At 37.7% G+C, this 25238-nt stretch overlaps 1 protein-coding gene across 4 annotated transcripts in view; it reads right to left on the bottom strand.

Moving 5' to 3' along the window:
* Window positions 1–25238, bottom strand: part of BANK1 (B cell scaffold protein with ankyrin repeats 1) — a 145811-nt gene that overhangs the window by 71692 nt on the left and 48881 nt on the right. For all 4 annotated transcript variants that reach the window (XM_057417975.1, XM_057417972.1, XM_057417973.1 and 1 more), the window contains exons 6-7: window positions 24595–24712; window positions 14487–14683 (exon numbers count right to left, since the gene is read on the bottom strand). In XM_057417975.1, the coding sequence (XP_057273958.1) occupies window positions 14487–14683; window positions 24595–24712 (315 nt within the window). The remainder of the gene's footprint in view (window positions 1–14486; window positions 14684–24594; window positions 24713–25238) is intronic.

The following is a 25238-nucleotide window of genomic DNA, read 5'->3' as shown; positions in this document are numbered from 1 at the left end:
AAAATGCATAGCTTTTTGTATAAAAAGTTTAGGAAAAGAATCTTTCCCTGGAAAGTACTTTTCTGACTGACATTTTTCCTTTTCCAGAGGCCTAGTGACATCAACTGAACCTATGCTTCAGAGGCCTAATACTCCGTTTGATGAGTATTTTTAAAGCCAATTCTACAAGAGCTGGCATGCAAAGCTGGCAATGCAGGACTAAGCCCAGATGGAGGCTGGTTTAAAGATGCCTGACATATTTAAATCTGTTTTTTTACCAGCTTTGGATGCGTAAGAGAAAGTAATAGTAAAAAGACAGTAATAGTAAAAAGACAGAAGAAAAAAAACTGACAAAGACCTTCTAGAGCCTGCCTGAGGAAAAATCTTAGCTTTCCACATGGATATAACTAGGATCTCAGCAAAATATTATGCTACCCAGAACTATATTTGTTAAAAGTCTTTTCTAGAAATTAAAGCTTCTTTAGGAATAAAATTAGGCCTTTTCCATCTCAGACTAACCAACCTTACTTAGCAATAATGGCTAACTAACAGCCTGAACAAGAGAAAAAGGATTCACCATCACAAAAGACACACAATTCTGTGTTCCTGCAAACACTACTATAAAAAATGCACATCACTATCACAATTATAATTAGAAATAGATCCAAATCACAAATGGAATCTGACTTTTTTGTTGGGTCAGGCATGCTACACACACATGGCTCTGGCCTGTTTCAGAGATAAGCTGTGATGGGAGCAGCATCTAGCAGTCTACTAAAATCTACATCCAAAAGCTTGCAAATAGCAGGAAGGCCCAAGATTTAGCAGGTCCATTTCTCATAAATAAATGGCTTGGTGTGCAGCGCTCTGACATTCACACCTCTTGGTAGTTAAAATGTGGAATGCCACATGTAAAGTCTGGGACTCAATTTATCTCTAATCCTCCTCTATGACCAGCTGTAGAATATGAGCTTAATGGGTCAGGGCAATGATTTTGTTGGGATTTCTAAACTTACATCTCTAGTAATTTTTGCAGATCGTTCAAGGTGATGGGAACAGAATGTGTCTAATCTGCATAACATATGTATTTACCAAATAAATTTCAAGCTTTAAATCTTGAAAAAAGCATTCTTGCAGCATGCAATGCTTAGAACCTGTGGGAGCTGGGACAAAAAATGCACTATACAGTTTTGTAATTAACTATTGCTATATAGGATGACAAATACTGGTAATTTTTTGTAATGTGAGATAATTCCAGTTGCTGTTCATAACATCACATTTAAAGACATGATGTTTTGTGTGTCTGAGCTCTAGGAAAGAGCATCATGTATTTTTCACATAAAAGCCACACTGATATGTGAATATTGCACCTAAAGCAACATTTGAAGGTTATAATACAAAACATCTTTAAAATTACAAAATGTTTCACTAAAAACATAGAATTGCAAATGTTATGAGCCAAAGACCAGAATAATTCAGTTAATTGCACTATTGACACTGATTTAGAGATAGAGATGTTCACACACATTTCCTCAATGCTGAGACCAAAAATTGCAGAATCCAGTAACCATGGAAGCACTTACTCCCCAAATCACATAGGAACAATTCTTGACAACATTCCTATCCTATATACCAGCATGTTATGAGTTTGGTGTTGTACCAATAGAATCAATAACAATTATAAGACCATTGTAACAATTTGTGTACCAATCTGACACAAAACTTCATCCAATCAGAAAAATCTGCAAATTAATCTAGTACTATTCTCTAAACAAACTAGCAGCATTCAATTAACATTTCACTGCTAACTGAATTACAATGAACACAATAAAATTTCCCAACTATTAAGTATTAGAAATGGAAATATCTGTAGCTAGAGAAACACATAGGAAAGGTCAAATTACAATTTCGAATATCAAAAATGACTCACAAACTTACTGAGGGTATGATGAATTCAGGTCTCATAAAACATCAGGGAAAACAAGCATCATGAAGCTAGGGTCCTTGGCAATTAAAAGTCTCACAATCAATTTAGTAACTAAACAAATCAGTAACATCCAAATACTCCACATGATTCCTTGTAAATGTGGGTAGATTTTCAGGTTCTCTAAAATATGTCAACCTTGCTGCTGTCAGGTAGCAACAACCCATTTCTTTCTTCTCGATAGGTTAGATCCTACAGTCCTGATGCCTCAGGTTTTTATGGCAATCTCCTCTTAGTCTGCAAAATAGTCCACTTTTTTGTGAAAACAATAAAACTTGCAATCATTAAGACCCCTCTAAATGCAGTTTTTTTGTTGAGAGGTGCTAGATCACAGATTCATGTTGAGTTATGACTGTTATCTGTTGCTGTAGCCCTTCCCATTTACAGTAACCATCCTCTGCTACCCAAAGCACGACACTGGTTACAGATGACAATCATTCATTTGCATTATTCTGACAATTGACAGGATTGAATACAGATCCAAGTATAACTCTACAGCCTGTTAGCACATAGCTACTTAATACTGTTTCCGCTAGCTTTTTAAGAATGAAAATAATGTATAGAAGCATTCAAGTTTTTAAACCTGCACCTAATTGCAAAGCTTTTTACCCTTGCCATCAACCTTTGTTGTGGTTTTGCCAATTTATATTAAAACTTATTGTCGCCAGTACATTTGACAGTGATCCTTTAAGCAACCTAAACTACTGCCTTTCATGACTCCACGTAAATATGGTCAATTTTCATATATTATTAAGTATAGTGTTATCCAGCAAATAAAGATTTGATATATCCAGTCACTAGTTTATCTACATTTCATGCGAGAGCTACTGAAAGCTCTTCTGAGGCTCTCTTAAGGAAATCAGAATAAAAATACAGAATACATGATTCCCCCTGCCCCCAGCAATACAAACAAACCCGTGCCTACTTTTCTGTATGGAGCCAATTCTTCATCGACTATCAATAATGAATTCTTTCACTTGATCTGGCCTATATTTTTGATATATGTGAAAAGTCTTAGCTGTGTCTCCAATCATATGGTTCCCTCAATGCAAGTATAAAATATCTCTGCCTCCCCTGCCATAGACTTAACTGAGAAATACCACCTATATAGCAGAAAAACTTCTAGTTATAGTAATAATTGGGAATATGGAACTTTTGGTATTTTGTACTATTGAGATCATTACTACCCATAACCCCCCCACACCTCTCTTTTCAGTAGATCACAAAGTTCATCACAACCATAATATGCAATTTTTCTTTTATGAACAGACTGCCACATAGTGTTCAGACCACAAATCTATAGCCAACCTTCCCTTCAGTCCTCAAGGACTTCTTTGGCAACACCAACAAAGCCATGACCCATTTCATTTACAGAAGCTTTTAAAAGCATATTAAACTTTAAAAATTCTTGAAATCCTGCTAAATCCTTCTCGTTTGGTCAATAATGACATTTATTTTTGCTAGCAGCCTTGTCACATACACCACAAACACCAAATATAGACAATATGTTTATGAGAACAGGGTACCACAGTATAACCTAGTTTGATGCTCATAGTCACAGTACCTCTGAACTCCAGACACTTTCATGATCATTTTTAGTTTCTCTGTCTCTACTTAGATCAGCATACATTGTCCAATGTATGTTTTCACCTTTGTTGATCTTCAGTTGCTTGTGGAAAAAGTCAGATTCAAAAAATTCCCTAAGAACAAATTCTCAATTCCAAGTAGGTGCAAATCCCTCTATCTTTTTCTGTTCCAAATCTACTTTTTCCAACTCTGCTGTGATAAGTAGTTAAAACTTCAGCTTTTATAAAGTATGGTTTTGTTCATTTATGCCCTGGGTACATTATTTCTGCTCTGTGAAATGTCCAACAGTAGCCCACCAGCTCCGCATTTTTCCAAGGTTGCTTAAAGCCTCTGCTCATGTACTTCTACCATTTACTCTTTTTACTGGCACCTACTGCTTGCAAATAGAGAGTGAATCACTGCGAAACACCCAGTTGTTTACTACCTTTCTGGAAATTTTCAACTCCAGTAAATCTTTTAACTACTCCTCCTAGTTAAGTGCTGCCTGAACAATACGCTGGCACTGTACATTATTGTTCTTCAGTAATGACTCACAGCCAAGGGTCTGAGAGAAGCCTGTTTTACTGAGTGCCTGAACTCTAACTAAACACATTATATTTTATGAGCCTCAACATAACACAGTGAAGTCCCAACGCACTGCATATGCACACTCATTTCTTTGGCACTTACTAAAAAACTAGTAAGAAGTATCATCTTTCCCTTTGCATTACATGGGTGCATTTAATATGAACAAAATAAATTAAAAAAACTACTCTTTAATAATCTGGAAGAAAGGAGGTGAATGGTTCTCACTAATGAGCTCAGCCATGATTGCCTTCACATATCTGAAATTATCTATTTTGTATTTTCCAGAAGGAGGCTTTTTTTTCCTTCTCTGCTCATGCATGATTAGCTCAGGCCTGCATCCAGGTCTATCTTGCTTACCTTTATGAAGAGAGGAACAAAGAAATCTATAGAAATCACCATACTTTACAGTTATAACTTCATCACTTGTGTTGTCAATGACAGGTGCCCCTAGGATAAGCTGGCCAGAATTTTCTGCAGATCTATATACTGGTACTAGATTTTGTCACCTTTAACCTCTTTTCCTTTTCCAACACAAGACTTTAATTTGGAAAGCACATTGAGTCATATGAAGTCTCCATGGAAACTTTTGTTCAATCCTTTGATCCATTTACATAAGACAGTATATGCTATCAACTGACAGCATTATTAAAAATTATATCTCATTTAAAAATATCTTTGAAGGTTTAAGTGATCTAATTAGGAACCACACTTATTATATTACTTCCATACCTGGTACAGAGACCGATTTCTGTGTTTCCCTAGGTAGTCTTGATAGTGTCTTCCATATGGTAGGAGACTTTCTTGCCTACTTTCATTCTTGTGGTTCTCAGAAAGTGGTATTTCTTAATAGCAGATGAACTCAGCTGGAATTCAGGCGGCCACAGGTGGCCAACTGCATGTCTTAAGGAGTTCTCTAATATTTCAAGGATGGTTTCCAGGTCACCCCAAGACTATAGAGATGCAGCAAAATAACCTGCTATCTCAGGAGCATGCAAAAGCAAGTCAACGTGGCTCACATGATTGGCATCATCAGAGAGTGCTAAGATCAAGTTATACGCTTCACACTCACAGTAAGAACTGCAGAGAACCATTAACAACTTCTCCCTAAGAACAACTCCTAACCTCTGACAAACATACACTTCTGTTACCAGCCATATGAAGATTCTGGGAAGTAGCTCATGAGGTTGAGGAAGGCTGCCCAGATCTGATACAGACACAGCATACAACTTCAGTTCTAGTGATTGGGATGGTTATTAAACATGCATTATAAAGCAGTTTATTAACATACTGTCTTTCTTCATAAAAGTGAACACATGCACGTCAATTGCTGCATGCTCTTCTGAGTTTGGTAGTGTGTGGGAACTCAAAAACCATTTTTAAGTTTGTATCAAACACAAGAAAAGTAAATAATTATTGCTAGACACCCTATAGTTCTGGCAGTGAAATACTGAATCATAAACTGTAAAACAGTATGTGGAGGTGGGAAGAATAGAAGGCAAAATAGAGTGTGCTTTCTGTGCAGGGTCCTCAGACAGAATTCTAAACTGAGACTGTGTATGGCTATGTTAAATAGTACTAACAGTCTGCAGGGCAGAAATGGATTTTCTTAAGCAGTTTCCATATAATGGGCTTGGTAGCTTTGAGAAATGCCTTTCCTTAATGGTCATTCTATTGATGTAGAGCCTAAAGACAATTTTTCTAACTAAGCAATAAATTACAGCTGTAGGAAAGTCTGGTAAGTCACTATTAGATCTGTGCAGAGCTCTGAACCTTCAGGCTTTAAGGACATGTCAAGCCTCTTACGTAACTTTACTCATGAATTCTTCCTTCTCCATCTAGTTTTCTTACGTCTTTGAGATCAAAAAGCTCCCTTCAGACCTCACAATATCACCCAAACGGTAGGTGGTTTTGGCTCACAGATGATATTTATCACAATAACAGCTCCTTTCCCCTCTTAATTTTCCCCTATGAAGCTGAAAAACCCTTATTACAGTTTTGTTCTGTGTTTTTCTTCTGTTTCTGTTTTTTCCCTTCTGAGAGGCTGGAGAAAGGTGTTGTTGATATGCTATCTTTCTTTGTGCTCAACAACTTGCAAGATACGCCAGATGTTTGATTCCTTCCAGATCACTGGGAGGCAGCCAAAGGGCATACTCCAGAAAGTCTGAGAACATATACTGTATCAATATAAACCTGCTTTTTGACAGTTATACATATATCTTCAAATTGCTTCCACTGACAGAGGCAAGACCCCAAATTTGCTTTTAGGCCTTCCACTGGAATGCCCCAGCAATCCCTTCTGTAGTAAACCTGGAGCTAGCAGGTGATTTTAGATCATTTCACCTTTTCCTTTGCATTGTAAGGGCTTCCGAGATGTCTGTATTTGAGGAAGACGAAATAAAAAGGCAACATTCTCACCTAATAATACAGGTAATGGAACAGAAAGTGCAGAAAAGCTGATGAAAAGGTGCAATGAATTTTTGCTTTAATTGACAACTATGAGGTAGCTTCTCCATTAACCTCATGCAACTGGTTTGTAACTTGGGCAGAGGATTAATGCCCTCATGATGTAAACAGCACACGACACAGTACTTTTAGTACTCAACATCCACAAACACCTCTAGCCTGTTAAATCCTTCCTATGCTTCTAGCTTCAGTGGTACCTTAACTAGCTGAATAGAGGAATTACATCTTATACAGAACAATATTTATGTAAAATTTGTTTGTTTGCTTACCATGAAAGAGTTTAAGCAGAAGCAGCTCATTTACTTTAAAAACAGTCATTATTCTACTTATCTTTAACCATATACCTTCTAACACCTCCTCAGGCTAGCGCAGAGTCCTTATCTACCCAAATGCAGAGGCCAGATTTGATATAGGCATGCCACTGATGTCTACAACAACATAACATGGTCGCTTTTACTTTCTCTCACTTCTGTGAAGTATTTTATTTGAATTTCTATTAACATAAACAGCTTAGCCAGGTACTTTTCACATGTTCAAATTCAGAGCCTATCAATGCAGATGAAACAGATTTTCAGCCTAAAAATTACTTCTGAAAAACTGGATGCTCCCTATCCCACCTTCCCAAAAAGTCCCTTAGCTAAGTATCTTTGCTGATGTTGCCCTGTCAACAAAACAGACAAAAGGACCTCTGGAAACACCTTGGTTTTAAAAGCCTAGAAACATTTAACAACAGAGGTATTACCACAGAACCCTTTATAATTTGTCCTCCTTCTAATTCACAAGCATTCGCCTGAAATTCTATTAGCATTCAAGTTTCCCTTAAAAATTGTAAAAGCGTTTTGAAATGCTGAATTGCAAATTACTGACTATAGTTATAGAATATCAAAAGATGAGACAAAATACTAGAAATTTCTTTGGAAAAAACATCCTAGTTCATTTTCAATTACACATAAATTTCAACAGGCATCTCATACAGAAGGTTTCCAAATCTGCAGTTCCATTTGTCATTGTTATTGCAAGGTTACACTCAATTGCATAGTTATGACAAGATTTAATCACAGTTAAGGTACAAGGTACTAGCCTGAATAAAAGCCTACACAGAAACTTTAAAAATGTGTTTAGTGTAATGACTGTGATTTTTTAAAAATGAGAAATCTAGCCTTTTCTCCTTAAAGACAAGCGCTCAAAGTGCAACTTATCTATTCACTAAAACATAAATTGTCTGACCTCAAAAGGCAGTATATGCCAGAAAGTTATTATTACAGAGAGCATGTCCCTCAGAATGTGTGAAAAAGAAAAGAGGGAAATACCCACCCAGTAGAAATAAGAAACTCCCTAAAACAAATCTTGAATATACGACACCAAGCACTGATAATGGGATGCCTCTCCACAAGCAATTCTGGAAAAGAAAGAGAACAAAGTACCTGATGGAAATCATAGTTTAACATTTGCATATCAGCTGGCAGAAGCTCATAGGACTTAGCTCCAGTTCCTCAGGAAGTTTAAGAACTTGATTTGTGAATATCCAATAAATGAGAAAGTATCAAAGAGATACACTGGAAATGACTAAGAGTAATTTCTGGTGTTGCAAAGGATGTACGTAACCAATACTTCTGAACATTAAAGTACTGTGGCAAGAATAAATCCCATCACACTTCACCAAGGAATCACTAGTGGATTAGCATGAATTTCAGAAACCAGACTCATCCTCTTCTGTTTCGCACACTCCTCCAGCTTTTTGAAAGTAATGAGCTATGGGCCAGTGCAATACTATTGTATCATTTAAAGTAATTAAATGAATATTGATAGCAATCAAGTTAATTTCACTTAACATTCTTTAATATATATCCACTTCATCTTTCTACCCATGGTCGTTCCCCAGCAGAAAATTAATAGCTCAAGAAGATATTGCAACCAGATTTAAAACCATAATAGTTTCATTTTGAAGAGCTCTCCCATATCATATGGCCTTTTACAGAAAAACAAAGCTAAACAGAAACATAAGAATCACACTTATGTGTTCAAAAAAGATAATTCCGGATGAGCTTCCGGAACTCCCTAGCAAATAATGAGAATTCTTGGGATTCCTGCTGTCTAAAGATTTATTATTACTTGGAGATGGGAGCTACAAAGCCAGGTAAGATTCTTTTTGCATAAAACAACTGAGGGGAAAAAAGTACACTCAATTTCTACAATACACCGGTTTTGGAGATTGTTTTCTGTTTCATCAAGATATTTGAAGAAATTCTGTATTCTGGTTCAACCATTCAGCTCAAAATAAGAGATGGAAAGGGAAGAGTTGTACATGGATGAATTACTTGCCAACATACATCCCTGTATACCCTTTAAGTTTCCTAACTTATAAAAATATAGCTAGCATTTCAGAAACAAAACCTTCCCCCCCACCCCAACTTATGTAAAAGATGTGTCTTCAATAAAACAGGCTCTGAGTGACAATTATGATTGTTTCTTTCTGCTACTGAAGAAACTGAAAATAGCAGCGAACTGAGCAACTATGCATCTAGACATTGCAGGATGTATCTCAACAGAGTTAGAAAGGAATTGATGTAACTCTCCCTTCTTGAAAAAGGCCCAAATTTCTTGTAAAAAGCCTATCCAGGGCACTGTCTCTCAATTCTAAAGCAACTTCACCGATAGGCACAGAATTAAACACGTATTATATTTTCAACAGCTGCCTAAGGGATGCCTGAAGCAGGCAGACAGAAAATTATATTGAACAAGAAATCCAGGCAGAGATATGCTGGTGGCAGAGGAAGAATATTCTTCCATCAGTCCACTGCTCTGCCATGGATTGTCACAGACCTGGCCACAGATCTTGGGCAGATTAAAAAAAAAAAATCAATTAAATTCCATTTTCTGCCTTAGATTTCAGCCAATCAACTCTGGAATGTTAGAAGGTATTTTATATCTAAAAACAAATTTGTGCTGTCTCAACTGTGTGTTTGAAACATGAAATGATTGTTTCAGCTTTTATATTTAAGTAGCATTTATACCACCCCTAGGAATCTGCTTTAAAGGCCAAAGCCAACAATTGAAAGTTATTTGCATTAAACAACTAATAAAACACTTTCTGCATTGCATTTTTCTTAGGAACTGCGATGTATACTACAAGTGGTAATCTTCCTGACTACGACACATTCAGCAGCACAGTTCTTTGTAAAAGAAGGGAGAAATTACCAACCCAAAGTGCTGGAACAGAAGAATTACGCCCATACCAAAGCATAAATGACAAAAATGGCTATCAATGTGACTTCCAGTTTTAAATGATTAGGTCACAAATTGAACATACTCCCCTCCTTAGTCACCTAATGCTTAGAAATTTTCTCTCTTCTGTTTTTCAAAGTCTTGCTTTGTGGGCTAGATAAGAACTTCATTTAAGTGCCTTCCTTATTTTCTGGTGGCAGAACTTTTACGTAGGTTTAGAAGACCATAGCTAACAAGAAGAACAACAAAGTAGGGTCAAAGCAGCTTTCAGGGACAGAGAATATGCAGAACACAAACATCTGAAATAGGGCCCAGATATCCAGGCAAACTACCACGGCTTAACAAGTACTGCCTGTCATGGGTACTCTTAACAACTGACTGCAGATGTTTAGAGCCTGTGGCAAATGGAAACCAAAAGTATTCCAGCCTTTCTTACTGGCACTTGAGCCATCAGCTGGATCAGCTAAGCTCAAAAGGCTCATCATCTCTCCTTCAGATGGGTTCAGATACTCTGAGACAAGGATTCCTGCCAATATTCCTACTGAATGTCTCTCACTCATTTTAAATTCACACACCTGATTCAAGCAATTCAGCCTAAAAGCAATTATGGAAAATATTCAAGTACTCAGTTGTATAGAGGAACAAAATAACAAGACTAACAATTGAGGATGTTATTGCAGAACATTAAACGATATCCCTCTTTTATGCTACAGAAGAGGGAATTACTTCATTTTTAACTATAATGAAATATGTAGAAATTGGAAATGAATCTCCATTCAGGTGCTTTTGTGCTAAAATGCAAGAAATAATTGCTTAATAAACTGCTGGCACATTTTAGAACGTGCTTTATCATAATCCCCAGTGAAGACTCTAAGGGACAGCTTCATTCATTTAATACCTTTAACATAAATGGTTCAAGTCTTAGAGTGTTCCCTCAGAACAGAAGAGACATTTTCGAGGAGTGTTTGAAATGCAGCATTTCTGACAGAGATAGCAAATGCTACCACTCATGGATGTATGCTATACAGGGTCTTAAAAGCTATGGTGTTTAGCATTTAACGTCCCTGCATGTAACACTGGTACTAAAAGGGGAAAATCTCTTCCCCTACATTCATACAGCTGTTTCAACAGAAGCCTGACACATGTTAAGTGATCCTTCTTCCCCTGTGCTTTGTTTTGACACAAATCGGGAGGTCAGCTCCCAGCATGCCTGCCAGGCACTCCAGATCCGTCTTCTGTGGCTCTTAACACTCCACACATCAACGTTGCGTCCAGTTGCAGAAAAAGAGGGTTTCCCTTTATTTCCCTTTAAACAAGGACAGGGAACTTGTGCGATACAGATGACCCGGTGTGCAAGTTAACCAGCTCCAACAGTTCACTTTTGTCAACCGAATGCTGAGCACCTTTCCAGTAAGCCTGCGGGACACGGGAGCTGCACAGCTGCATCACCAGAGAGCCCTGAGCACTGATGCGCTCACCAGCCACAAACAGGGCTGTGCAGCAAAGCCCTGGGCTCAAAGGTAGCTTTGTGGTGTTGTCATTTCTGCTGTTCTCTCTCCTTCTCTCTCTCTCTCACACCATCTCAGGGAATTCTTACTCCCCTAAGGATTCTCCAGCACAATGGCAAATGAAAGACATTTTCCAAGCTTTTGGACAAAGTGAATGTATGCTTTTATACAGTTATTTTTCTGGAACTCTATTGCTCTTTAAGACAGAAGTGATGAAGTACTGTGTATATTTTGGAGTTATTCCTTAAAGCAATGGCAAAACACAGGTAACATTTTTAAAACAGTGAGAGGTACGGCAAGTACAAAAGTACTTGTATTGTAACAATGAGCAATTTCAATACTCCAGCTGTAATGGGAAGTTCCTGGAATGCAGTTAAACTAAATTCTGCTTGGCTCAGAGCCATGCAAATATTTCTTTTCCACATTCCCACCAATTACAGAAGTACAGTAAGTGTTCTTGTTCTTAAGTGCACTATTACAGAGACACAAATAAGCCATTTTTCATCCAGTGACTGGAGCTAACATTTCTAAAATACTGTATTACACATTTGGCAAAATTGAAGCATGCTCCACTTTTTGTGTTGCATTAGAAAGCCATGTCATTAGAATCAACTGAAAATGGGTGGTACCACAGCACATCCGAATCAGACTAGACACTCTTTATGATGGTAGTAGAGTTGTTTATACTTCAGTGCTAGTAAAAGTATTCACACTTAGGAGAGCAGTCACCAAACAGAGATCCACTATTGATAACTGCTTCCATGCAAACAATAGCAGATATGTATCATGACGGAAACCTTTTAGGGAAAAATTACATTGCATAAAGTCAGTTATCATTATAAATCCATGTTTCAGATTGATAATTTTATACTAATTTATCCTACTAAAAAAGAAAAGCTAATCAGAAGTATACACATATTTTACATACTTTTTAGAGTGAAATATATCACCCTCACAAACATTGCCTTCCATCAGTCACAAAGTCTACCAAAATCTAGAAAGACCATAAGAGTGCAATATAATCTCTTAATGTACACCAGCTGTAGTCTGCCTGTACCATGCGCGCTTATGTTTCCTCTTACAGATGCCCCAAACTATAGCACAAGGTTGAATATGAGTGCATTTCTAAGCATAAAAAGAAAATTGCCCAATTTTGGAAGCCTGCAGCCCCATATGGCGTGCACAACAAAGATATGTCTGAAGTGCAGGAGGGTGAATTTCTACAATACTAGCATGAAAAAAAGAAATATTCGCCAGAATCAACCATTATCACTAAACATGACAAATTAAGCACGGAAACTCTATTTCTATACTCAGCTCAGACTCATATGACCATCTTAGAAAAGAAATCTAGGTCTCTCACTAAGAGTTAAGTACCACCTTATTTACATTCTGCCTACTCTTACCAATCCTATGCACATAGCATGTACCAGGGGTACCTGACCCTATAAAGACAGCATCTAGCCAGATCCACAGGTAGGGATGTTGGGAAACACAGTTCCATTCTCTTGAAGACAAACTGGTAAACTCCAAGCTCTGGAGTTTACAGACTGCTACTGGCAGGAACTCTCTGACCAGTGCAAGGATGACTGTGAGACAACTATGGCTTTGTGGACAGCTTTACACTGGTTGGAAAGGAGATCACATTTTCTTCATCTCAACTACAGTACCAAAAACTGAGATAAAAGTATCACCTCTGTACAACATCCCTTTGCACTCCATCGATAGAAAAAACTTTGCAGTGCTTTTGAGATCTGCTCAGATTCATTGTCCAGAAAACACAAGGCCATGTTCTGTCACTTCAGAAAACACAACAGATCACATCCTCAACTAGGTATGAGCTTTCTTTAAGTATTAGAAAAGGAGAAATGTCTGCCATTTTCTTCCCCTCAAACTTACAGAAAAAAAAACCCAAACCTTGCTAAAGCCATCTTCATGGTTCAACACTGATCACAGTAACCCTATCTTCAGTTTTCCCAATGCCTATCCTTCACCTCTACATTAGATGCCAACTGTATCAAAGAAAACACTTGGATCAATCCCCATGTCCTTGTTCTAGAATTTTAATAACTAACCTCAGTCAGCCAGTATTTCCATTCCTTATGATATCTTTTATTATATTAAATTATCCTTAGGTTTCTGCATTTTCCTCCTTAGTCACGCAAAGCATTATCCCTTACATAATCTACAGACCTATTTATTTCTTTAGATGCCATCTTTGGTGTTATGTCTATCCATGGTTACATCAAGGTGACTGGCTAACAGAAAAATGAAACTTCTGGTTCTCTCACTCCTTGTATTTTTTCCTCTTGCATGTCTGTCATTACCATTTGTCTGTGAACATGGAATCTACTACCAAAAATAGTTAAAAAACCCCCACACCACCAGCAAAGCTGCTTACAACATCAGCTTACTTATGCCAATGTTCATACCCTGTCTTTCTTTCAATATATGATTTACCTGATCTGTTCTCTAGGCTTTAAAACCTCTGGGGCAAGAATTATCATCTCTGCTCATATTAAACAGGTTAAAGTTGTCAAATGTTACTACAGTATATTGCTTTTTATACTACCAATTCAGCTAGGTTTTATTAGCAATAGTTCGCATGCTAAAACTATGCACAGACCTTTATTCTATTATTACATTTCACGTGAAAAGCCTAAAATGACTCCTGCATACTTAGCTGACGAAAGATTTACTCCATCTAACAAAGGATGGTACAATTTAGCCTTCTTTTACAATGAAGCAGACAAGACAATCGCTCTTTGCTGAATGCTGAGGAGTGGCAATACTAAGAGAGTTCAAAGTCACTTTTAAATTGACTCTTAGATAAATCTGTTACTCCAGACAGTTGGTCTAGACTACTTACAATATAATCATTGCTTGGGTGCTGAAAAAAGCAACCTAGCCAGATCACACGTGGTACTTACGATTTGCTGGTCTCCTTCCATTACATGCCCAATACTTAAGCAATGCAAAGCTCCATTATGACACTGCGTCAAGAAAGTGGCGGTACCCCATTTGGAACCCTTTTGGAGACAGGATAATATAACAATATTTCCAGACAGAAGGACTGCAACATCTTAGGCTTTACAAGAGGTCATACTATGGAATCTCAGTAGCACATCACACTCCCCTTGTTACAGATGACACAAAAAAGCGCACAGACTTACTGACAATTCTCTGATTAATTTTCTTAGTTCCCTGTGCCCGTGCTTCTCAGCGATAGTTGCTGGATCCTCTCCATATTTGTTGGTTATTTTGCAGGCCTTTGCGGCCTCAGGAGAATCGAGTAGAAAAGTTGCAAGGTTCTTTAATCCAAATCTGGCTGCGCAGTGAAGGAGAGTAGGAAATTCTTCCAAATAGCTATCTGTATATGGAAACAAAAGCTTTCATAAAGAAGTTTTGCTTTCATAGAACACCTTCTTTTACAAAATTCCTTTGAACATTAGTGCTAGGGAATCACAGTTATCAAACTGCTAATACAGAACTTCTATCCAAAGAACAATTCCTCCAACTAACAGTTTTACAATTCACATATATATTTTAACAATGGAGCCTTTAGTCTAACTAAGAAATCTCTTTGTTTTGACAGAAAGATTTTAAAGCATTTAAGTTCTATTAAGAAATAAGTTTTCTTGCAAGGAGAAGAAAATTCTACAGCCAAGAAATGCTTTGGCTTAGGTGTATATTATTTAATGCTTTAGGACTATTTATAGTTTGCAGCGTTTCAATTGGGCATTTTTAAAGGTTTATGGCCCTATGTTTTCATATTAAAAGACATTTCTGAAAATTCCTATGACTACCAGAGACTTGCAAAATTTTGCTTATCTGTAATGAAAACCTCAGGGAATTTAAAGATGAATGTATTAGATAATGGTCTTTTAGGATTTACCTGAGAAAGTATTATATTCATTTCTATCAGAGACTTTATTTTTCTCCCTAGAGGACTCGGACAAAGCTAAACTGAAGTCAGTTTATCATTTCAGCATAGTCCTGTATTCCAGCTCTACAAGATGCCACAAATTATACAGTACAACAAAGAACAGAAAGAAAAAAAAGTGATCAAGCATAAACAATACTTCCCTTTGCCTTCATACTCTAATTTGGTTTGTTATGCAGCTATTTGTCTATATATCAGCATGAAATGTACCTCTTTTCCAACTATGTATTCATTGTGCTCCAGGCACCACCAACTTCATGCACCCTCAGGGTCTTTTGGCAGCCTTTACTACCCAGTGCACGAAGAACTGCTTCCTCTAGTTTATTTTCAACCTGACTCCTGCTAGGTTCAATTGACAATCCTTAATTCATGTTATTCTCCACCTCTCTCTGCCCTTCTAAGTGATTTATTCATTCCCAGACTCTTTCTTGAAGAGCTCCAGTCTACTTAATTGTGCCTTACAGAGAATCAACTCCATAACCCCCATTGCTCTTTTCTAAACATATTCCAGCTTTAATATATCTATTTTGAGATGACGGGACAAGAGCTGCACATGATACTTAAGTTGTGGGTGAGCCATGCAATTTATGCATTGTCATAATTATGTCCTGGTTTGTTCTCTATTTCTTTTCTAATAATTCTTGGTGTTTCATTCGCTTTTTGATCTGCTGCCTAGCAACAAGGTGATGTTATCATGGAACTGCGTGGTCTTATTCCCCAGTGTTAATAGGCTGCTCAAAGCCTCTCATTCTGTATGACAACATAGGACCACTTTTTCCACATGCATCACTTTGTTTCTACCTACAATGAATATCATCTGACATTTTACTGCATAATTACTAAACCTCATACAGCCTTTCTCCCATCCCCCCCCCCCCCCCCCCCCCAACTAGACCTCCTCACTACCCTGAACATTTTGTATCACTAGCCTAAGTTTTTTCCAACTGTCTGCCTCCTGGTTTTGGCCAGATGTTCATCCATGTGATGACCTGACTTGATCAACCTAATCAGGGTTGATGACTCTTATAAAAAACGACAAGAAATCTATAAGCAAGTCTTCATCTTACAGAAAAATTATTTCATCACAATTATTAATTTGTCTGGTAGAGACAACACATTAACCTGCTTCCAGTTCTCAAGGTCCCCAGAGAAATTGGGCTTTGGCATCACAGTTACACCTTCCAGTACTACAGAACTGAAAAACTGCACAGTACTGTTAGAAATCCAGCTATTTTACTTTAAAATTTCCTCAGAGCTCTTATGAATACCAGCTAGTCTTGGTAATTTCTTTGTGCTCAACTTGCCCATTTCTGTTGGAACTTTGTGATTTCTTCAACTCCAGACAAACTCTTTCCACATGTCTCCCACCAGGACTACAACTTGGGAATCTACAGTTTCTTATAGCTTTCTTAAGTTCTCTTTCATATTGCAGTCATTGGCTGTCCTACAGGGACATGTCCTGCATTTTCAGCCTTTTGTATGCTGGAAAAAAGACTTCACAGTAGTAGCATTGCTCAACATATTAACTGAAGTTCCACAAACTGGACTTTGTTCTGTAGAAGATATATAAATGTTACACCAGAATATAGCCATTTGACTTCTTGTCACTACTTTGCTAACTGCCGGGAAAACCTAACCTCATTCCTGTTGCGGTTTAAACCTAGCTGTGGTATGGATGTGCTGTGGTATGGAATGCCTCTTTGGCTAGCTTGTGTCAGGTGTCCCGTCTCTGCATCCTCCCGGCTTCCCCTTCTCCCTGGCAGAGCATGAGCCTTACAAAGTCCTTGGTCAGGGTAAACATTACTTAGGAACAACTGAAAACATCGGTGTTATCAGCACTGTTCCCAGGCTGAAAGTCAAAACACAGCCCTGCACCAGCTACCAAGAAGGAGAAAAATTGACTGCTACTGCTAAACCCAGGACAATTCCCCACAGACGGAGGCAAATATATACCAACTTAAGGGGCTGTCACATGAGCAGTAAAAATGTATGCAAGTAATTTTAAGGCTGGGATCACTGCAGTAAAGCCAAGTGTACTTTTACACATTACACAGGATTCTATTACAAAAAAATAAAATTTTTCAATGTGCAGCAATGAATTAGGTGTTGAACAGTAATTTTAAGGAGCAGACTACATGAATACTAATCAATAATCTGCATCCTGTCAGCAGACCCTAGAAGGTCAAAAGTAGTTAGTAAAAAGAGTATTAATAAAGTATTAATAACATGTTCTAAAAGAATTTCCACTCATGCTAATGATATCTGAAACAATTGGTTACAAATTCAAAAGGAGAATCAAGTCTATATCTCCAATGGACTGCATGCTATGATTTTATCATCAAAATAAAAAGAGACAATGGCATTTAGAAGCATCTTCTAGGCTTGTAACTGAGTTTTCCAAATAAAAAAACAGAGATATCCCAGAGACTTCAAAAGCCCTTCAGCTCCTTTGCAATTGAGCTTGTTCTTCTGGTTACCACTCAGCTCCTCCTTAGCTAGATTTGATATCAAAGCAGGAAGGCTGCACTTACATACTTTGAACTTTACAGAAGACTACATCATTAACAAATGAAATACCTCAGCCAGCCGTGGAAGATGGTAAAACTCAGTAAATCAATTTCCTAAAACAAACTTTTTTCCAATACTACTCCTTGCAGTAAGGAGGAAAAAAAAGAGGTTGTATTCAGGTATGAAAACTTTAAAATCAGCACTGGTAGTGAGTGAGATCTTTTACATAATACTCAAAAAAGACTTAAGCAAAACAAATGGTTTTAACACCACATAAACAACATTAAAGCATTTTTCCCAAGGACAAGACGTAGAAATAGTTTCATTTATTTCTTGTTTTGAGAATGAGTATTCAGGTAAATCTGACCTGCATACCTTCACAAATTTTTGGGCTATGTGAGCTTTGCTATAAAATCATAGCGCCTCAAAAATGTTGTTTCTAGTTTCAGCGCTTTTACTCTGCCCAAAATGAGCGGAACGCAAAGACTTATTTTCTTGGGCAAAGAAACGTGAACTACACAGGCCTCAAACAGCAGGGTGGTTAACATGGCCAGCTTCTACAAAACACATCAGACAAGCACACACATGGCTTCTGGGGCTTCCTACTGTACAGATGCATTAGGAGCAAAGCACTGTCTGAAAACAGCTGACTCCTGTCACACCAGTCCTACCACCTAAACTGACAACCACAGCTAACAAAACTGTCCCCGCTCCCAAATGAGCAACTAAAAACTCTTCCTATTGACAAGAAATACAGGCTTCCAACTCAAGATACCACCTAGGGAGACTCTTCCTATAAGGAATGCAAACACCGACGAACGACATCATCATACTATTCCTAGCATTTTTGACTTCAGCTGCTTTTTTGGGGCATGATAACATTCCACCTACAGCCTAGGCTAGGTGCTAACAAGATTGGGATTAGAAGTTGAGAAATCTCAGTTCAAACTTATTTTCCTCTGCCCTCGTGGAATTAATGCTAGGCATGTGATTAATCCAGTTGCTCCCGCAGGGTGAAGAGATTCAGCAATGAACAGTGTAGGAAGATAAAGCTTGCAGCCATGATGACTGCTGTTTCTGCATTCCAGCCATCAACAGTTTCAGACATCAAATTGTACCAGCTATTCCCACAGATGGCTCATATATACTCTGTGGTGTAGTGGGAAGGAGCCACACGAACACCAGAAACTCATGGGGAAAGCAGGTATGTGGCTTTGTCTACTGGTCCTGCATTTCAAAATTCCATTTCATTTAATTACCACAACACTTTTGGATCATAGAACCTCTTCAGGCTCAAGAGAGACATATGTACTTTTTGCTTTAGTTATGCAGATCACCAGCTAGGATTAAGAGGCCCTTGACTTGTCACCTTGCCCCTCCACACACTAAATGCCTCATACCTACAACTTTTCCACCTACCAACATATGGTGGCATACTGATAATACAGAAAATAAGCAAGCCCTGTATCTGCAGGCACTAACCTCATGTCATCTTTAGTCAGTACAGCACCATTAGGCTTACTCTAAGAAAGAGAGGCTCTCTACATCTTAGAAATCATAGAATAATAAAATGGATGGGGTTGGAAAGGACCTTAAGATCATTTAGTTCCAATCCTGGGCAGGGACACCTTGCACTGGACAACAGCTCCCAAGGCCTCATCCAACATGGCCTTGAACATTGCCAGGGATGGGGCATTTACCATTTCTTTGGGCAGCCTGTGCCAGTGCCTCACCACCCTCACAGTAAAGAGTTTCTTCCTTGTATCTAACCTGAACTTCCCCTGCTGAAGTTTGAACTTATTACCTTTCATCTTATCACTACAGTCCCTGATGAAGAGTCCCTCCCCAGTATCCCTATAGGCCCCCTTCAGATACTGGAAGGCTGCTATGAGGTCTCCACGCAGCCTACTCTTCTCCAGGCTGAACAGCCCCAACTTCCTCAGCCTGTCTTCATACAGGAGGTGCTCCAGTCCCCTGATCATCCTCGTGGCCCTTCTCTGGGCTTGTTCCAACAATTCCATGCCCTTATGTTGAGGACACCAGAACTGCACACAATACTCCAAGTGAGGTGTCACGAGAACAGAGTAGAGGGGCAGGATCAACTCCTTCGACCTGCTGGTCATGCTCCTTTTGATACAGCCCAGGATATGGTTGGACTTCTGGGCTGCAAGCACACACTTAAGCCGGCTCATGTTCATTTTCCCATCAACCAACACCCCCAAGTCCTTCTCTGCAGGGCTGCTCTTAACCTCTTCTCCACCCAACCTGTAGCTGTACCTACGATTGCCTCAACCCAGGTGTAGGACCTTGCATTTGGCTTTGTTGAACTTCATGAGGCTGGCACTGGCCTCTCAGAAATTCCTCCCCTAAATACATATTTAATTAATCAATATAGTAAGGTTAATGACATCATTAATGACATCAAAAAAGACAATGGAAGCCTCCTGATCTTTCTTTTTGCTCTCATTCTGAAAAGAAGCACCACTAACTACTTAAATCCCTCCCAAACCACCTGACAAAGGTGAAGAAGTTACCTCTTTCCTCCAAGTTCTACAGCAAAAAAATCAATGACAACTAAAGATAACACCTAAAATAACCAAGCAGGAACAACTCACTACAAGATCTATTTGTGTAGGATTTTTTAAAAAAATATAATTGTTCACTTAATTGCCGATTTACAAAATTCAGTGAACTCTTAAGACAAATTAGATGTTCTACTGTAAAGAAATTTCCCCCATACTGTGTTTAACTGCTTTAACTGAAGTTTTGTATTATACACATTAGGAAGAGGCTGTAATTATTTGAAAGCACACATGCTTCAGGCAGAAAATACCGTTCTTGAGCTCACAAGTTTGTCACATTGAATTGGGGAAAATTACTGGAACTTTTATCAACTGGGAAACTGCAACAACTGATACATTTCAGCTAAATACATAGAACTGTACAAAAGTAGTAGTTATTAGGGTAACTAGAAGTCAACAGCTTTTGCTCAGTAGCAGTCCTCTAATGAAGAACATTAAACAGAAAAGCTGCTACCGTTTGGCACCTACACTAAGAACTAGTTAGCTGGTGATCATAAGCAGGAAGGAAAGGTTAAAAAGAAAGTACCCAAGTGGCATATTCGCAAATTTTTAAGAGCATTAAGGCAGCTTCTTCAACTTTCAACTAACTTTTAGGCCAGTGCTTGCTTTTAATTAAAGTTTTAGTTGACATACAACAGGTTAAGAGGGAACTGCTGTTCTGTCCTGTCTTAATTCCTTCTCTGCTCTTCTCTGCAGAGCATTCTGGAACATCTCAGCTATAAAACAGAGCATAAAATCTAATATTACTGTATTGTAGCACTGTCTTAGCCTGTGGGAATTTTCATAAAATTGTAGTAAGCAAACAGAGCAGCCTACAGTGATATTTCTGCAGATCTTGAAGATATTATTCTTTTATTTCCCGAATTATTGATACAGGACATTACCATTTTTTTTTTAAGCAACTTAAATAGACAGTTAAAAGTATTTCTACTGTGTCAATATCAATCAAGCCAAAAAAATGCTTAAATCCCCATCTGTTTCTTCTCCCCCAGTCTGTTCTTCTCCCCCAGTCTGTCTTTTCTCCCATTGTTTCACTAGCAACTGAAAACCCAGGTTGCTTCTCTTTTGGGATAGATGTTTCAGCTTGAAATAAAGAATTACAGGAATCAGAATAGGTCTTGCTATATTGCTAGCAGTGTTAGGTGACAAAAAGCAGTATTTTCTACAGAGAACAAATTCAGGACTTATCATAAGCCTGCTTGAGTTTAATCAGAGAAACAGTAACAGATAACTTGTAAAAAAGGTAAATTACATTAAAGTGGAAAAAAGAAAGGGGTTTTCCTCAAGTAAACTACACATCTCTTGAACAGGAATCAATGTACAAATAATTCCCAAATGTGAGGATTCAAGAACAGAAACAGAGCTTCCTAAGGTCAAGAAAAGTTTTGAAACCTAAGCTTGTATTTTTAGTGCATTTTGACTAGATTCTATAGCCAGAATATAAAGGCATAACATACATCAAGGTACCCTAAAATCAGTTTGGTGCAGAATGCAGAATATTCAGGACAGTACCTCCAGCTTTGGTCACATACTTCCAGAAGAGATGGAGAATTCCACAACTAAAAATCTCAGACATGCCTTGGCTCTGTCTTTCAGTTAACACTGTTGCTGAACCCAATGTTTTTCCAGTGACTTCTGTTCAGTCTGACTTTAGCTTTCTCACCTGATTGGGCTTCCAGTATTCCCCTTCAGAGACTGCAGAATAATCTCTTTAAATATCACTCATTACTAAAACTTTTTTTTTTCCCTTGATAAGCTGAATAGAAGTCTTTATCTTAATTCTCCTATACTGTTAGTCAATAATACCCATGCATAATCCTAAATATATTTTGACAATGTTCAGATAGTTTTATGGTCTTTAGAACTACAGAGAACATATTGTACAACAACAACAAAAAATAAAACAAACAAAAAACCAAACAAACCAATTAAAACAAAAAAAAGGCACAGTTCAGGACTGAAGTGTGCACTTTATTTCTGACAAGCTTTTATATATACAGCAGTTCCAATGATATTTTTCTGTTAGAGATTACTGATGTACTTTTTCATTACTACTCTATTACAGTAGGATACATCACCAAAAGCAAGCAATTGAAACTTCTTATGTATGGCAAAATACATTCCAATGCCTACCACTGGAAATCACATCTACTTTTACCATTTCCAATTGCTGCCTTTTGTAAGTCTGTATCTTTTGAGTAATACTGACAAACTTAAGAGGAGGTCAAACAAGATACAGTATCATCGTCTTTATTTAGGCATAGATGCAATTTCCTTCCTGCATATAGTCCAACAAATGAGATCCCATAAAGAAAGAATATTACAGACATGTTGAAGTGCTTAGGGGGCTATAGCCCTAGGTTTTCATATTGAAAGGAACATCACAAAGTCTGATGCGCTGCTCAAAGAACTCTCTTTGCTTAGATGGCAAGAGATGCAAATTTCCAGAACACATACTTGTGATCCATGGTATCTTTTGAAGATATCCCACTAGGGAAAATCAGCACATACAGGAATTATGAAATTAGGGCTGATTCATCTGCTTGTTCAGAGATACAGGAGTAACTCAACTCAGTGCCAAAGAACTTTTTGTCTGTTAACTAAATTTTCTTCCAAAAAGTACTTAATTAGGTTTTATTATTTAACATTGTCTCTTTGGAAGAAAACATGGTGCTTGGAATAAAATGATATAAAAATGGCTTAACAAGGAGATGCTAGTCCTTTACTAGACCTGATATGTTTAATGCCTGCTTGGGATGCTCTTATAGGGAGTCAAAGACATGGATTTACATACCTTTAAGGGAGAAGGGGAATCAGAGCCTAGTTTTTGCACATTTGAGTGCTTCCTGCTCTGCAGCCACATCTTTCTATCACAAATAACCTAGGCATCTAACTTTGAACTTTCTTGTTGTGCTCCACATCACATCAGTTCTTTTTATGAAGGTCCCTATTTGGCTAAAGTTCACAAACAGTCAACTTGTTCTTGAACGGCACAGGCCTTTTCGGGAGGAATTGCAGGTTGGTAAGCATTATTTTCAATATTCACAAATGTGCCCAGGTCTAACTGGTTACGACAGAAGTAGAAAATCTTTTGATCATCAGAACTAACATTTCACATTGGGAGTGACTCTTCAATGTGTCCTATGCACCCTCATCCTGCAAGTCTTGCACAGAAAAACTTCAGTAACATGTGCCTCACTTAGCAATCTACTTGACCTAGACTCACATTTAAGCTCATTTTTAGACTACAAGTGGAATCATGTTTATTTAGTAAAGGGGGGTGAATTCCATCTTCAAAGAAACCTTACTGAAAAGGAAAGGAAGCATGATACTGGCCACTTATTATATTTGATTATGGGATGTGTTACGGTTTACATGATTGTAGTGAGCTTATTTTCTTGCAAAGCCAGGCACACAAAAATAGAAGTCAGGCAATTCAAACATATCTTTCTTAAGTATTTTCTTGGCTTTTGTTTTTTTCCCCAAAAGTTTCTGAGAAAGGCTGAGGTCTAACACACATCTGAAATAACATTATAGCAATGCTTTCAAAACACAAGCTAAATAATCACACTCTTGGTTTATTGCAAACCAATCTGAATCCTTAGTAAGTGGTTAATGAATTCAATCAGAACCCCTAACTGGTACTAACAGTAGCTTCTTTTGACACACTACTGAATTGTGCTTATAGTCTACTTTAGAGACAAATCCTATTTTAACACACTGGGATGCTTTTTTTTTTTTTTTTTTAATAACGTAATTATCTGTTGCCTGGAAGTAATGGAAACTATTAAGTACATAGACTAAAGTGAATGGAGAATTTTACTGTTGTTCTAAGTTCAAAAGCCATCTATTCTCTTCAGATAGAGAAATCTTTCTGATTTTCTTTTTGTCACCAAACTTTGAGAAAGCCAAGTTCAAATTTTATTGTGGGAGATCAATTACTAGAGAAAAAAATAATATATGATGTACAGGCATCTTCTCATGTCTCTTATTGCCCATTTTGTCCATAAGCACACATTTGTTCAGAAGTAAAGCTGTTATTTTGCAGTTAATCCAAAACTCAAACATCCAGACTAGCATAACTACATACTGCTGAGTCACAAAGAAATGATTCACAGAATTCTTTTTCCCATTTTTCCTGGTTATGTTTCCTTTATTTGTGGCTTTAAATAAATTGTCTTACTAACATTCATAAATAATAATCATAGCATCAGTAATACAAATCAATGCATACAAGAAGTGACTCACTAGCTTGTTGATGGTGCTCTTCATTCTGGAATGGGCTGAATTCATAAGTAGACATTTTGCTTTTCAATAAAAAAGTCAAAACATTGTCCAGCTTCTCCACAGAAGAAAATTTAAAAGCCTGTTAAAAAAAAAAACAAACAAAAAAGAAAAATTGTTACATATGTATTTTTAACTTTACACTCAGGGCATTAGTGAGTAAAATTACTCAAATCAATTGATTATTACAAACTCACTTTTAGTAAGAGCAACATAGGTTTTGAAAAGCTTCAGAAGACATACTCTAACATAGAAGCATCATGATAACACAATCCAACTAAAGAAAAACAGGTGTAACAACTTCCGAAGTTCAGCCACATCTAAGAACTTCTGAATGAAGGGCAAGGACAGGAAGATTTGTGTTTATCAACTCTCTATTTAGCTACAACAATGAAGTGCAATCAGGAGCTGTTCTAACAGTTGCAAGGTGCTAGGAAATCCAAGGTCTTAGTACAGCAGCAATTCAGGATGAGCATAAAGACTACAGTAGCTCTGTTACATTAAGACTGCATACACTGCCCAGTAGGAAACAGCTTCAATTCCATCAGGCTAGTCATAACATCACTGACAGATTAAGCAACTGATAGCAGTCAGTTAGATGACTCACT

Source organism: Pezoporus wallicus, unplaced genomic scaffold (assembly GCF_028554395.1).
Source record: "Pezoporus wallicus isolate ANWC-B61680 ecotype Strahan unplaced genomic scaffold, APGP_CSIRO_Pwel_v1 contig_6999, whole genome shotgun sequence".
Classification (NCBI taxonomy): Eukaryota; Metazoa; Chordata; class Aves; order Psittaciformes; family Psittacidae; genus Pezoporus; species Pezoporus wallicus.
This window is presented reverse-complemented; position numbering and strand designations above follow the sequence as displayed.